Source organism: Oryza brachyantha, chromosome 7 (assembly GCF_000231095.2).
Source record: "Oryza brachyantha chromosome 7, ObraRS2, whole genome shotgun sequence".
NCBI lineage: Eukaryota > Viridiplantae > Streptophyta > Magnoliopsida > Poales > Poaceae > Oryza > Oryza brachyantha.
The window spans coordinates 12,860,109-12,876,640 of NC_023169.2; the positions used below are offsets into that span (position 1 = coordinate 12,860,109).

At 42.6% G+C, this 16,532-nt stretch overlaps 1 protein-coding gene and 2 pseudogenes across 1 annotated transcript; all 3 read right to left on the reverse strand.

Annotated features, from left to right (window-relative positions):
- Positions 1-1,436: 1,436 nt before the first annotated feature.
- LOC102712272 lies at positions 1,437-2,896 on the reverse strand (annotated as a pseudogene).
- A 5,016-nt stretch (positions 2,897-7,912) lies between these two features.
- On the reverse strand, positions 7,913-10,354 carry LOC102721755 (annotated as a pseudogene).
- Positions 10,355-12,193: 1,839 nt separating this feature from the next.
- LOC102712550 (aspartic proteinase nepenthesin-1-like) lies at positions 12,194-13,525 on the reverse strand. The gene has a single exon (XM_006657728.1). It carries the CDS (start codon positions 13,523-13,525, stop codon positions 12,194-12,196), a length of 1,332 nt encoding a protein of 443 aa, XP_006657791.1.
- Between the last annotated feature and the right edge of the window lie 3,007 nt (positions 13,526-16,532).

Consider the following 16,532-nt stretch of genomic DNA (forward strand, 5'->3'; position numbering starts at 1 on the left):
TGGCTAGGAGTCCGATATGAATAGACTCAAATAAATTAAATAAACAACGAATACTTTGCTATGATCAGTTGAAACTTGTTTGCATGTAACCCTTGTAAGCTAACGCAACACCTAGATAATTACTGACTTGAATAAAACAGATTGGTGTAGAAGTAATGTAGTAAAGCAATCGGCTATGTCCTGATATAAATACAATCAGTATGTAGACGAGCAAGAATCATCAGCTATAACAACTAATAATCAACCAAGATATATAAAATATCTAGCCTAGCTTACTGGAGATAATTCTAAAAGATCGAACGGAACTAAGACTGTTAAAGATTACACCTAACAATGTCCCGCAAGATACTAAACAAATTAAAATTGCTACCAAGTCGATGAGTTGATAACTGATAACTTATCGACTGGACTTTAATAAAACAATGAGCAAGATAGATCAACATGATATAAACTATTTGATAAATGCAATCTAATATATCGAACTAAACCGAGACGGTACGAGATTGAAGATTTCGAACATCAAATAACAAATCAACATAAATAACTCAAAGTGATGGACTAGATTAACCCAAGATATAAGAATAACTTAGAACCAAGCCGATATAATATATATGTGCAATCATGGTACCTCCTCAAGTATGGGAAAAATGCTCTATATAAAAATATGAGGTATCAAAGCATCATACATTAAAATATGAAGTTCTATATCCATTCTTAAATTAATTTAATGATGCCATATAATATATATGTGCAATCAAATTTTAGAATGTCAAACTATTAATAGCCTGAGAAATATTAAGATTTAATACGAGAAAATTGTATTGATTATATTTCTCTTGGAAAACACTTTTATATATAGTTATATTTTTAATGTTTTTTTTCCAAATACATAGTTAGAAAAAAGTAATGATATGATATTTGTAACGGAGACTGTGTTGATGTCTAAAACTGCGAGTGGAAAAAATAATCAATGTAGTTATTTTTTGTCTCTGCCATTGTCATGCTTTGAGATGCATGCATGCTTACTAGCTAGGCTGAAGTCGTCGGTCTCTCTACAGTGTGTTGCAACGTCATTTACTCCATCAAGGATACGATATGGAAAAGTAGCCGTGTTACGTTCTACCCTAGATAAAAGCCAATACCTACTCCCATTCTTTTCAAATGATTTGTTGAATTTGGATTTAGCGCTGAAAGTCATCCGAAAGCACAGGAAATTCAAGGCACGCCACGAACTTCATCCATCAGAATACAATATTAAAGCAGACTAACGAACCAGGTACATAAAACAATCGTTTTTGCTATTAATTAAATGTTTTATTTTTTGTTCGTTCTATCAAACACGTGTGTAATGTATGGGGGCTGAAGAAGGGGTGTATGGTTTTTTTTTTGACTTGATACACGTCTTTAAATTATCATCTACCAGTAGTGACCGAATTTGATTGATGGAATTAAAATTTTTAAACATCGGCAGAACCTAAAACAATAAGAAAAACTTGTCTCCTGACAGCAAGATGAATACAGTACTTATTCTAGTTACTAATACAGTATCGATCGGACGGTACAGATCGAGATCAAACTTCGGAGCAATTCGCCGGCGCGAAGGAGAGCATCCCGCCGTCGAGGTCGTAGAGCAAGTGCAAGTCCATCTGCATCAGGTTGCCTATGATGGAGACCGGCAGGTTGTCCGTCGTCGGGAGCACCGTCAAGCACGCCACGGTCACACGACCCTGCGAGTCCACCTCCACCGGGGCGAAGTAGCCCTTCGATGGCACGTCGTACTCGGCTCCCCCCGCGAAGCGCAGGACCAGCCTTGGCACGAGCACGTCGCCGCCGGCGCCGGCGTCGATGTTGACGCCCAGGTTCAAGCCGAAGCGCGTGCCGTTCACCGCCGTCAGGTTAGCCATCTGCGACAGGAAGGCCTGCTTCACCATCGCGTAGCCGTCTTTGGCGAGGTAGGTGTACGTCGAGCCGGAGTCCACGACGGTGCCGCCGCCGCTCTGCGTGAAGCCGAACGTGCTGGCCGTCACCGGGAGGTCTGTCGCGCCGACCGTGATGCCGGTGAGGTTGACGTAGTAGAACGTTGGTCTTGACTCAGGGTTCTTGACGAACGGCGTGGACTGGACGTTTGCATCTGCCAGTTTCGCCAGGGAGCCGAACAGTATTGGGCTGTCGCCGCCGCCGGCGTCCCCGTCGGAACGAAGGCAGTACGAGAACCGGCCAACGCCGAGCTGCGAGACGAGGGACAACGGGCCGCGGCCAAGCCCCGCGATGCCCGTGACGAGTTATCCATGCCGTTTTCCGTGCTGCACCCGAACGCGACGTCGGAGAACGAGCTTTCGCCGACTTCGAGCGTCTCGGTGGCGAGGTAACCGGCCGTGTAGCCGCTGCCGTAGGGGTAGTAGTAGACGCAGCCGGTGGCGTTGCAGGCGCGGGAGGAATTCGGCAGGAACTCGCAGAAGGAGCTGGAGCACGGGAGCTTGGAGAAGGTGGAGGAGCTCCCCGGCTGCAACGGCCGCGCGGGCTGCGGGAAGCACTTGGTGCACGGCGCGCACTGCGCCCAGATGAGGTTACTGCCGGTGTCGGCCAGCACAGGGAAGGTGACAGGTGGCGTGCCGATGGACACGTTCATGTTGTATCCTCCCGCGCGGCTCTCAAGCTGTGCCTTGAAGCTGACCGAAGAGTTGGTGGCGGCCTCGCCGGCTGCGGCGGCGGCGGCGGATAGGAAAGCGATGCGGTGGCTGTCGCGGCGTACCGCCTCCGCGTGTTTGCCGAGAGAGAGCTGGTGGATGCGACTAAGAGTGGCGCGGAAGCCATGAAGATCGCCGGCGAGAGTTATCTGTGGGAGGAGGAGGAGGAGGAGGAGGATGAGCGCGAGCATAGCAGCAGCGCACGACATGTTTCCTACGTCCCTCCTTGCTCCTTCAAGTCTTCCCATGATGTAGCGTGTAGGTTTGATGAAGGTTATTAGTAGTTAGTACTTAATCTCATATACACCATTCAACAACTCATAATTGATCCAAGTTGCATCGGAACTTTTGCAAATAGCTATTAAGAATCGCTTTCGTGTTTAGAATCGTTTTCACGTGTAGTACTGTATTTAATTTTTGACTGACTTGCACGCACTATTTCCACCAAGCGATTAGTTTGGATCAGATATATGTATAAAACGAAATACTCTCTGTTCTCTGTTTCATAACGTAAGATATTTGATTTTTTTTTGCAATGTTAATCATTTGTCTTGTTGAAAAAATTATGAAAATATTATTTATTTTGCTCATGACTTACTTTATTATCAAGAGAACTTTAAGAATGACTTGTCATTTTTTATATTTGTAATAAATTTTTTTAATAAGACGAATGGTCCAACGTTGTAACAAAAAAGACAAACATCTTACGTATGAAACGGAGGTAGTAGAACTTAAATTTATAATAGGTGTTACGACCTTGAATAAAAGATGAGTCATACAAGAGCCAGAGATATGATGATATAGTTGTGTGCTTTTTACCATTCTCGAAAAATATCTTAAGGTGTCAAGAATTTTAGTATAAATTTTTGATATCTCAAGGTATCATACCTTTTACGCTAAAAAGTGTGGTATCTTAAGGCACTTTTTTAAGTATGGTAAAAAAAAACTCTATAGTTACGAGGATATATATGACTTCATCGTTTCCATCCACCATGGGTTTGAGTTAATCCTCTTATCCATCAATATTGCACATGTGTACATATATATTAGAAACCTTCTCCATTAATTGAATTCAAACAACAATCTCAGAACGTTCAAAAAGCTAATAAGGAAGTTGGAGATAGGAAAAGAGGTACGTAGTAGTAGAAAAAAAAGATCGCCAAGGTTCCAAGGCAACTAGGATGTCGCCGTTGTCAGCTGAGTGTTCGATTCGATGCCCCTTGGTAGTTTTGGTTTGCTTGGGCCTTACCTCGGAGAGTGGCTGCAGCCCACGTCGCAGACAAAGCAGAGCTCTTGACAAACTCCTCTTCTTTGAATCCTGGCTTTTCAAAGAGTTACCACCTGCAACTGCCCACTGCGAAGCCCGGTTCCTCGTCCACAGGCCAATGGCAGATGAAGCTTAAGAAGATGCGAGCCCCATGGATCGCATGATGCGCTCAAGAAACTCAGAGTCACCAATTTTGTTTTTGAGCAATTTTACCGTCAATCTTTAAAAAGATACTAGGAGGTATCACTACTTTCTATGTAAAATTTAATACCTCTTAAAATTTTATATAGAAAATAGTGATCTCTTATGGCACCTTCAAGAATAAAAAAATATTCTTTTGTTAAACTTTACCGCTTCCTAGTTTGCACGACATTTTTCCCCTCCCTGTGCTTGATAACAAGTAGAGCACACCAACCAAGTCCACAATTTGGTAGCTCTTCCATTGCAAACATTCTGCCTTTAATTGTTAACATCATCCGCAATGTATTGCTTAATTTTGTCCTGAAGTATATCAAAAAGTTTTATCTTGTCCACAAGGATATAGCACACATATATTGGAAGAGTCTTGAATCTAGGAAGCACTTTAAAACATCCCACTGTGACACTTATATGAATTGAGAGAATCAGGATTTTTTTTTTGAAGAAGTCCAGCAGATTATATTAAGAAGATGGGAGGTTATTTACAAGCATCCGCGGGATGCAGCAGGAGAAAAAAGCAGGGGGGTAGCGTAGGGATGGTTACACACGGCCGCTGGTGCGGTTACAATTTTTTAGGGTCATGTTTGTTTTAACTTCGGATTATTATAATTCAGATTATTATGAGTGAAACATATAATTTATTGAAGTAGCTTATTATAATCTAAAGTCTAACTTATTATAATCTGATAAACTCATTTAGGTAAGCTTGTTTTTAATTATTAGGTAAAAAATTACCCACCAAGCCACCCTCTCTCTTTAGACTTGTAAACTCAATAATCTAGACTCTAATAATCTAGAAAACAAACAACTCACAGTAACAATAGCTTATAGTAATCTGACTCAATAATCTAAATTATAATAATCTTAAACTAAAAGAAATAGAGCCTTAGGTTGTTATTCTCCCAAGTCCTTTGGCTCCACAGATTTTTCATATGTTCACTTTATCCATGATCATACCCACTATTTGGTCTTGGGTCAACTCTTGTTTTCAAAGATTCTTCGGTTCCTTTCACTCCTCTCCCATGTCACTAGAATTATAACAACATTCCTTTCTTGCTTTTGGCATCTTTCTGTTTGGATCCGCTGCGAGAGAATCAGGAATTCACTATGCATTGCATGTTTTAGAACTTGCGGATCCATCTGTTTAGGGAGCTGAACTATCCCATACAACCATATACTCCCTCCTTTTCTAAATACGTAACGTTGTTGATTTTTTTATATACATTTGACTATTCATCTTATTCAATTTTTAAAAAATATGTAAAGCTATATATATATAAAAATATATTTAATAATAAATGAAATGATATAAAAATAATTAATAATTATGTAAATTTTTTGAACAAGATAAATAATCAAACGTGTATAAAAAAGTTAACAACATCAAATATTTAGAGACGGAGGAAGCATAAGGCAGCATTAACAGCAGGGTTTCCTTTGGAAGTACATGGTGCCTACACGATGGTAGTAAATTGATAAATTGATGGCTGAGGGTAGCGGCTATTCTGAACCATCCTCAGTTCCTTACATACGTGTGCTTGAAGATAGTAACCGGAACTATTAAATTCTTAGTGTAATTTTTTTCTAACTATATGTACCTATATTTAGAGGTACTGGGACACTACAAATTGAAGAAATTTTATGGTATAAGAGAAAACACCTAAAATTATTAAATTTTCAGCATAAAATTTTGGCATCAAAATAAACCAATACTTCAAGTACTAAGTTTATAAACTTATAAATGTGTTACCTTCGTATATCTTCTTAAGAATGATTAAAAAAATTATACAAACTACTCTCACGTTCTAACATAAACCAACATCTATAAATAAATCTAGACATCCAATTGTCTAGATTCATTTTAGAAATTAATTTTTTCGATGGAGAAAATATCATCCTTCCCAATGCTTCCACACAAATGATAAAATTGTTATATTTGTGTAATGTATTTATTATTAGAGTTTTTTTTGCTATCCTTAATAAGATAGCAGAAAGCATGATGGATGTAACACATTTTATAGTATAATAACTTGTTACCTTTAGGCCGCGTTTGCTACCGTGCTCTATTTATCCAGATTCTCTCGTTTTTCACGTGCACGTTTCCCGAACTGCTAAACTGTGTATTTTTTTACGAAAATTTTCTTAGTTGCTTTAAAAATCATATTAATCTATTTTACAATTATTTTTATAATTAATAATTAATTAATCATGTACTCCCACCATTCCATAATATAATGCATAACTACTTTTTTTTATTTGTCCCATAATATAAGGCGTACATACAAAGATGCATTAACTAGCACATTTTTCATCATCAAAACAACCAACCACATTACATACATACATGCACCTAAACAATCTAAACGAGATATTTATAACCCTTTCTTGCTCTTTGTGGTAGAGGTAGTTGTCCTTATATTATAAAACAGAGTAAGTATTATTCTATTATTACGTTTTTCACGTCGGATAACTTACCCTCATTTACCTTTTTTGTGCAGCCAAACACGGGTTTAGTCACTGTTTGCAATTTCGTCTCTTAGTTCTTCAAATTTGGTAATTTTTACATCTGCCTATGGGTCCCGATAGCAAGTTACTAGGGTCAAAAAGGTCAAAATTCCCCAGAATCAGCTCCTGATGTCCTTTCCTCTCCCATCTTCTCTCAATCCCTCCCTTAAATCCGGCCATACCTCAAGGATGTGACGTCGCAGGGGATGCGCTACAGCTACCACAGCTTTGACGCCTGCTGGTTGCTGAAGGACCAGTAGAAGCCCAAGCTGATGGGCCAGGATGGCCCTCAACGTAGTTAGTAGGTCCTTTTCCCACGAAAGGAGATCAAATTCATTCAATTTTCTGTTTAAATTCAATTCCGTTGCCTATTTCGTTTGAAATTTCTAAATAATTTCAAAATTTTCCCCTTTCTAGAATGTTAAACTTGTATTCCCTTAAAAATTTAGTACCTCATATTATATTTTCGAACGTGATATCTAACCGTATCAAATCTGATACCACACTAGTACGAGTTGATATTCAGTTGATATCAACTAGTACTATGGTGATATTAACTGATACCTATTAGTACGATTAATATTAAATTGATATCAATAATACTTATCAGCATAAGTATAATACTGTAAAATATAAATGATAACTTGAAATATCTTAATTCTAACAAAAATTATAAACAAAAAAAAATAAAAAATGAATGAAAAAATCCAACGTATGTAACGGATTGACCGGTTGTTAGCATAAAAAATGTCACGTCCCAACGACATGCATGGTACATCATATTTAGAACTTTTGTTTTTCTTCTCATGTCCTGCCTTTGCCGAGCATTTCTCTCCTAGTGCCTTAGCCCTCTCAAAGGACATCACACCAAATCCGGCATGCTTATACAAATTTACATTCGAGCTACCCTACACTAGCATGCACATCCATACAAATCCAAGGCACAAGCTCAGGGCAGGAGGCAGCAACAAGAGCACATGATTGTGATTATACAGGTGCGTATATTGATGTCTCGTCACAGCAGCGAGAGCACATGATCGTGATTATGCAGACATGTATATGGATGTCTCTTCAACGCGGATGCAGCATCAGTAGTTGAGAGGAGCACATTGCCACAAGTGTGATTTAAGTTTAATACTATAAATGTGTAATACTGTTCATAGAAGACGCACGGTATTTTAGTCTACAGCATTTTCGAAATTTTTATCATTATATCACTGTATCTGGTGCAGTCCGACAAAAGTTGAACACTGCATCACACTTTGGCGCAGTCCGCAGGCGCGAAAGAGAACGTGCCACCGTCGAGATAGTGGAGCACGTGCATGTCCATCTGCGTCACGTTGCCTATGATGGAGATCGACAGGTTCGTGCTCGACAGGAGCACCAGCAGGCACTCCACCACCACGTCGCCCTGCGAGTCCACCGCCACCACGCCGAAGTAGCTCCGCCGCCGCACCACGTACTCAGCTCCCCCCCGCGAACCGCAGCGCCAGCGTCGGCACGGGCACCTCGCCGCCGTCGCCGGTGGTCTGGAAGCACAGGTCCAAGCCGAAGCTCGTGCCGTTCACCGCCGTCAGGTTGGCCATCTGCGACAGGAAGGCCTGCTTCACCGTCGCGTAGCCGTCTTCGACGAGGTACGTGAGCGTCGTGCCGGAGTCAAGGATCGTGCCGCTCGTGACGGAGAGCTTGGCCGGACCGACCGTGATGCCGGTGAGGTTGAGGTAGTAGTACGACGAGCTTGGCGCCGCAGGGTTCGTGAGGAGCGGCGTGGACTGGACGTTCCCGTCCGTCAGTTCAGCAAGGGAGCCGAACAGTATCGGGCTGGCGCCGGCGGCCATGTCGGAGCGGAGGCAGTATGAGAACCGGCTGATGCCGAGCTGCAAGATGAGAGACAAAGGGCTGCGGCCGAGACCCACGATCCCCGACGACGAGTTGCCCGCGCCGTTCTCCGAGCTGCACCCGAACACGACGCTGGAAAACGAGGCGTCCCCGACTTCGAGCGTCTCGGTGGCGAGGTAGCCGGTGGTGTAGCCCGTGCCGTAGGGGTAGAAGTAGACGCAGCCGGTGGCGTTGCACGTGCCGTAGGGGTTCGTCATCGGGAACTGGCAGAAGGAGCTGCTGCACGGGAGCTTGGAGAAGGTGGAGGAGCTCCCCGGCTGGAAAGGCGGCGTGGGTCGCTGGAAGCATTCGGTGCACGGCGCGCACTGCGCCCAGATGAGGTTGCTGCCGGTATCGGCCAGGACCGAGAAGGTAAGTTGGTAACCGGCGGCGTGCCGATGGACAGGTTCATGTTGTACTGTCCCGCCGGTCTGTTCTCGAGCGGTGTCCGGAAGCTGACCGGCGAGTTGGCGGTAGCCTTTCCGACTGCGGCGGCGGCCTGGGTGAGGAAAGCGCCGCGGTGGCTGTCCCGGCGTACGGCTGCAGAGCATTTGCCAGGGTACAGCCCGGTGGATGCGAGTGAGAGTGGAAGCCATGAAGGTCGTCGCCGGCGAGGGTTATCGTCGGCGGGAGGAGCAGGACGACAGGGCTAGTACAGCTGTACAGCAGCTATGGTGGACGGAGCCATGTTTCCTACGTATTTCTCGATCTACTTTCTGTTTTTTTCCGCTGTGTTGGTTACTTGGTTAAGCATATATCAACGTACGTGATGAAGGCTTGTTCATCTTATAAGCATTATTATTTCAACAATTCATAATTAACCGACCCTGGTTGAATTTAAACTTCGCAAAAGTGGTACGAAAAATTGCTTTCGTACGTGTTCTACATTAATAATATCCGCTTTCATGTATATATAGGCATAATTCAACCGAGATATATGCATGCACGGTAATCTGTACAACACCCGTCTATTCTACTTCCATGTACCACTATTTGTATGGTGACTATTTGTATCTTAATAAATGTATGCTGCGTTTCTTTCAACCGGTGAGTTCCTCGATACCAATCGTGGTCTCCCATGGGGATTGACGATGCCTCCAGTCTTTCCCATGCACCACTATGAGTTGCACAACTGTTTCCCATTTGAATTTCACATTGCTTAGAGCAGGTACAATAGTAGACTATAGGCTAGCTATAAACATAGTTTAAAAAGATGAAGAAAGGAGAGAGAAGAGCAGTGAGCTATAGATTTGTAGTCAGCTGTAGCACGAACTCCAAAACACAATATATGTATACAAGTGAGACATATTATTATATGTTTTCTAGGTAGTTATTGTATAAATTAGCTATTTGATTAAAAATGGATAAATTGAAGCTAGTGGTTGGCTATACTATTGAACTTGCTCTTAGGGCATGTAAAACAGTGAGACAAAAGCTGTCTATATACATCTACGTCAGATTATTCATTCTCATCATTAACTAAAAAAAACTTGATTGTCGTCTCTTTGTTCATCTATGGCTTGGGCACGTGCTCCCAAGTTGCATGTAACCTTTTTCTAGAGAAATACTTCATGCATTGGTTGCATACAATAAATACAAAGCATAAAAAGTAAAATATTAAATATGATACAGATAGTCAAATAGACAACCTATTATACAAGTTGTCTATTTAGTTATCTACATATATCAAATTAATAGACAACAACCGTCTATACTGTTATACATGCCCTTATGCGAAATCTAGCAAGTTGAAAGCATTTTCGAAATAGCAGGTCCAACTACCCCACCTTTTCTCCCCTTCTTCGTCGTCCCCCGCCATTGCCAAATGGTGGAAGTACAACCCATACATTATTATCGCCCGTCACACCACTGTCGACCGGCCGTCTATCACCTCCTGCACCGTTAGCCCACCATTAGATGTCTCACGAACGCCTACAGCCCATCGTGCAAACGCCTCTGCACCATTGTAGGCCCAACACGTGGCTCCCTCGTGCACCATCGTTGACCTGCCACCAACCTCGCTTGTCTCTAGCACCAAACGAGGTCTGGCTCTCTTTATTTGCAGTCGTCTTTTTTGTCTCTAGTGTGGGACGTTGTATGACACACCACCTCTGCTCGATCTCGCGCCTCCATGACCATAAAGAAGCATCATCAGTGTTGATTGTGGTCCATGCCACTGTGGCCATATAGTGGAGTAGAAGTGTTGTTGCCACATGTCCAAGGTCATGCTTGACAAAAAAAAGTCCACAGCGATATCTATTATAAAATACGGTGGAATATTTGTCTATATATATGAGAAAATATTATTTATTAACATATGTAAATTGTACTTTTGATCAATTTAATATTTCTATTATATATATTATATGTTATATTTGTGATAATTTAAAAAATTACTTTAGTTGGACCACCCAAAGTACAAATCCTGGATAGTCACTGCACATACAGTTGTTCCATCTTACAGCCATTTGTTCGAAAATGTAAAATGTTGCTTTAATTCGCACCACCTGGGAATTTTCAGAACATTCAACTACAAGTGATATGGTGTACTACTCCGTTCCAAAAAAAAGTAATTTCTAGGTTTTCTAGATTTAGCGTTTGACCATCCGTCTTAGTTGAAAAATTTATTAAAAAATAAAAAAAATAATTATATGTAAAGTAATATTCATGTTTTATCGTGTAGTAACAATAAAAATATTAATTATAAAAAAAATTAAATAAGACGAAGAATTGAAAATTCTATCCGAAAACTTAGAAATTCGTTTATTTTGATACGGAGGCCGTAGACCATATCTCTGAATGTAGTCATGCATTTGCAAGCACCGGTTGGCGCGCGGTTGCCAAGTGGAGAACTCATTAGAAGATTGTAATAATCTGAGATGCATTTCTTATTACGTCCCTGAAATGAGAGCGTGCTCATTCTTTCCTAGGCAATGAAAAAGACCATTACCTACTCCTCCTATTTATTCTTTTCAAACAACTTGTTCAATTAGAAAATAGAGCTGAAAGTCAGCCGAGAGCATAGTCAATCAAGCTAGGGACACGGCAAGCAAATAGAACATCATCGACCATGACATCAGATAATATCAAACTACTTTCCCCATTCCACGTCGTCAAACTTTATAACTCTACTCAGACTTAAATAAATAATAATAAATCTAAACGCATATATATACACACATCAATAAATATGAATGGAACAAATGGAAATGAGTAATTTTGTAGTTGTTAAATAGATACTGAGAGGTACCAAAATTTTAATGTAAAATTTGGTACCTCCTAATACCTAGGTACCAAGAGATACCAAGATTTTACGTTAAAAATTTGATACCTCCTGATACCTTCTCAGTTAATGTAAAATCGCTTTGAGGACGATGAAACAAAAGAAAGTGGTGTTGTCGTATGATGAACAGCAACATCGATCAAAGGGCACAGCCGCACGTACGTGGGCGATTACGGAGCTTTTCATTATTACACTATACTTAATACGGTATCCAATTAAGCTGACACCACAGTAAGAGCTTAATTTTTTTCTTTTCATCCTTGAGAAGTATCTTGAACTACCAATTTTAGCGTAAAACTTTAATACCTTTTACATAAAAAATATGATACGTCGAGATATTTTTAAATGATGCTAAAAAAACACCCACAGAGAAGGTCACACTTTGGCGCAATCCGCGGGCGCGAAGGAGAACTTCTCGCCATCGAGATCGTAGAGCACATGCATGCCCATCTGCATGCGGTTGCCTATGATGGAGATGGACCAGCCATCCTTCGCCGGGAGCACCAGGAGGCACGCCCCGACCACGTTGCCCTGCCGCGAGTCCACCAAATCGGCTAAGTAGTTGTCCCGTGGCACGACGTACTCTGCTCCCCCCGCGAAGCGCAGCACCAGACTCGGCACGGCCACGGGCACGTCGCCGCCGCTGGGGAGGAAGCACAGGTCCAAGCCGAAGCGCGTGCCGTTCAGCGCCTTCAGGTTAGCCATCTGCGACAGGAAGGCCTGCTTCACCATCGCGTAGCCGTCTTTGGCGAGGTACGTGTACGTCGTGCCGGAGTCCACGATTGTGCCGCCGCCGAGGCCGGTCTGCGTGAACCCAAACGTGCTGCTCGTGACCGGGACGTCGGTCGAGCCGACCGTGATGCCGGTGAGGTTGACGTAGTACCAGGTCGACGAGTCTGGCATATCGGGGTGCCGCAGGAGAGGCGTGGACTGAACATTTGCGCCCGTTAACTTGGCCAGGGAGCCGAAAAGTATTGGGCTGTCGCCAGCGTCCTTGTAGGAGCGGAGGCAGTAGGAGAACCGGCCGACGCCGAGCTGCGACACGAGGGAGAGAGGGGTGCGGCCAAGCCCCACCAAGCCGGATGCGTTGTCCCTGGTCCCCTCGTTCGCGGTGCTGCACCCGAAAGCGACGTTGCGGAAAGAGGCGTCCCCGACGGTAAGCTTCTCGGTGGCGAGGTAGCCGGCAGTGTAGCCGACGCCGTAGCGGTAGTTGTAGACGCAGCCGGTGGCGTTGCACGTGCGGAAGGACGTCGGCAGGGACTGGCAGAAGGAGCTATTGCACGGCAGCTTGGAGAAGGTGGAGGACCTCGCCGGCTCGAACAGCGGCGTGGGCTGCTTGAAGCATTTGGTGCACGCCGCGCATTGCGTCCATATGAGGTCGCTGCCGGTGTCGATCATGGCCGGGAAGGTGACCGGCGGCGTTCCCATGGACAGGTTCATGTGGTACGATACCGCGCCGTTCTCGATCAGTGCCTTGATACTCACCGACGACGACGAGTTGCTGGCCTTGCCAACTGCGGTGGCGTAGGAGAGGAAAGAGAGGCGGTGGCTGTCGCGGCGTACCGCCTCGGAGTGGTTCCCAGGGGATAGCTTGTGGATGCGAGTAAGAGTGGCGCGGAAGCCTCGAAGGTCGTCACCGGCGAGAGTGATCGGCGGGAGGAGGAGGAGGATGAGACCTAGTATGGCTGCTGCACCTGTGGACGCCATATTTCCTACCTCTCTCCTTTTCCGTGTTGATGTTTTGATGAAGATCGATAGTTGATCTTATAAACACCGTTTCAACGACTCAGAACTTCCAAGTTGCATTATTTAACCTTCGCAAACTGCTATTGATATCGCTTTCATGTTCTACGTTAAAAAAACATTTTCACGGTTCTAAATCCATCGGAAAATTTCAAAAAAAATTTAAAATCGCTTTCATGTATAGTTTACTTTTCTTCTTTTTGTTTTTTTTCTTTTTTATGCGGTCATGCATGTATATGCCAATTCAACCGAGATTCGCTATTCTAGAAGCCTGGAACAAGGTTTTTCACCTTGAGATCAGCATGAAGGAGCAAACACCACAATGATGTTTCCAAGGAGGAGAGCGTCACTGTCATCGAGCTGACCAATGGCCTATCAATACATTTGCCAACGGTTTCCCCTCTATCTCACACCGAACTACCCAAGCTACCACATCGTACCTCTAGCGACAAAGTGTAGGCCACTACCCCACTATTCAGGTGGGCTCGTAGGGTTACTCCACATCATTATCAATCCACTGTCATCCCTAATACACAAAATTATCTCACCCATCACTGTGTACTAGGAGAGCCAGATCCAGCAACCTGGTGTCCCGGGCAGGGACCCTAACACCGCCGCTCTTCATGTTGGGGCACTCCCTTCTTCGTTGCCACCTATGGTGTGTGTAGCTCGAGAATGCCAGTGGGAGAGAGTAGCTCGTGTCATTGCTGACCTAGCAGCCTAGCCTAGCTACTTGCCTTGTCCATCCGGACAAGACTAGGAGGCGCTAGATCTAGAGAACATCGAGCTTGGGGTGGACCTCCTCCACTGCACGACCTTGTGGTGCCTGCAGTATTGTGTTGTTCATCTTGCTCCCTCGTGTCGTCACCGCCCTTTCTTCGTGCCAGGAAGGTAGCTAACCGAGCCCTGCCATGCTTCCTCCAAACCAGGAGGGTGGTTAGCCTAGCTAGCCATGCAGTTTTCGGCGACAGTGATCGGAGACAGGGGATATGCAGAGGTCGTGCCCTACGATAATTTTGTATATAGGTTTATCTTATTAATTAGGTAAAATTAAGCTAATTAATGATGTATTACGCCTCCTCCAAATCTCCTAGACTTCTCTATGTCTAAATCTCGACTTCATGCCTGCATGTGCATATTCACAGGTGTACGTGTATGTGTGAGAACTTGTTAAGAGTTGACCGCGGTTATCATCTGGATAATCGTGATAATCGTTTGAGCCGTCGGGGTGTGGCTTCCATAAGTCATGGTATTGTTTGAAAAAAATTACGAGTCCTCAAAATTTTTGAAGAAGTTTTGGTAAAAACTCAAAAAAAAAAAATCGTAGTGATATTTGATGACAATAGGGATATATCACACAGTTTTCACACCCAGATCATCACACTCATCGATATTGATTGTATCACCGCGATTATTGACATAGATATTGTGATTATCGATACGAAAATCATCGTGGTTATCACGAAGAATATCGTGATAATCATTGGATATTGCGCTATTTCCCTTTAGAAACCATGGCGATTTCATTCAAATTTTTAAATTTCAAATTTACATGGTTTAAGATAATTATGATTATCGCCGTATAGTCGCCTCGTAGTTTCGGCCCCGAAAATGATATGGCAAACCCTGGCTAATCAGTCACATTCACAAATTAATGTGTATGCCTGTGAGTAGTTTGTGAGAACATATATGTATCCATCTTCCTTGTGATTAAAGAAAAAGGAAACCATCGTGTTAGGTTTGGAATTTGAACACTCATCGACAAAGGGGCTCCAACAGCAAAAATAATGTCGATTCAAGTCAACTTATATTACGAGCCTGCAGATAGATTGGCACATATATATATATATAAGAGCAACAGACAAATCACCTGGACCAATGAAACTGTAATTTGTAATACTGATAAACATTTAATTGTATAATTGCAGCCTCAGCATCTAGTCATCTTACAAAGATATCCACTAGAAAACACGTACTCTAATTTAGAGCTGGAAGTTATTAGGGCAACCATAACGTAACATAAGAACGAGCCATAAGCTCTTATGGCTAGCAATATACTTGTGAACCTTGACCATAAGAAAAATATCATAAAAGATAGTTCCATTATATATATATAGGAAAATTAGATGCTACTACCAGGTATAGCTACTCCCTGTACGTCCATAATAAAAAACATTTTCATAACTGTTTTGCTCACACCCAACAGAAAGTATAGACACTACTAAATCTCATGTGAATGATACAACTACAGTTTGTATTTTCTGTTGGAAGAGAGAAGAAGTATATATAGAGGTGTTTCTGCACCTTAGACATGAAGGGAGTAGCTACACCTGGTAGTAGGATCATATATATGTATGTATGTATATGTGTGTGTGTGTGTATATATATATATATATATATATATTTTGTGTGTATGTATAGTACGTGTATATACACAACTATTAACACTATATTATAAGAGAAACTACTGGTCAAAACGTTGTTTTTCTAGACTAACACAAATCAAATATGTTCTATAAATTAAATTATGGACGGAGGCAGTAGTTCAGAATAAAGAATAATGCAAATTTCAGTCCACCGTTTCTGATCCATTCCTACCTTCACAGGTAGGCTTCTAAGCCCATATATAGTTATGCATGTTGAGAACCGCTAGAGATTCTGACTTTTGCATATGAAACTGGTATCTGGCTTGCATCCGTCAAGATTACCGAGCAATTAATTATTGTTGATTTTTCTAAATTTAGAATAATATTGCTAGGCATATGAGACCTCGTACATGGTATATCTAATTTGTTCCATCCATACGCACGTACGCACGCGCATGCATACACGGTCAGTGATTCATGTTGGATTCGTGCTTATAAATATATATCATATGCACGTACTATATATATCAGCACATTAATTGCAACAAGAGCATAATTATTCCTAAGTTCACTTCATCGATAATCATATATCGTCACCTTAATTA

Bases quoted from the DNA above. Each gene is read 5' to 3' on its own strand.
- LOC102712550 (XM_006657728.1), bottom strand. From the start codon at position 13,525: ATGGCGTCCACAGGTGCAGCAGCCATACTAGGTCTCATCCTCCTCCTC.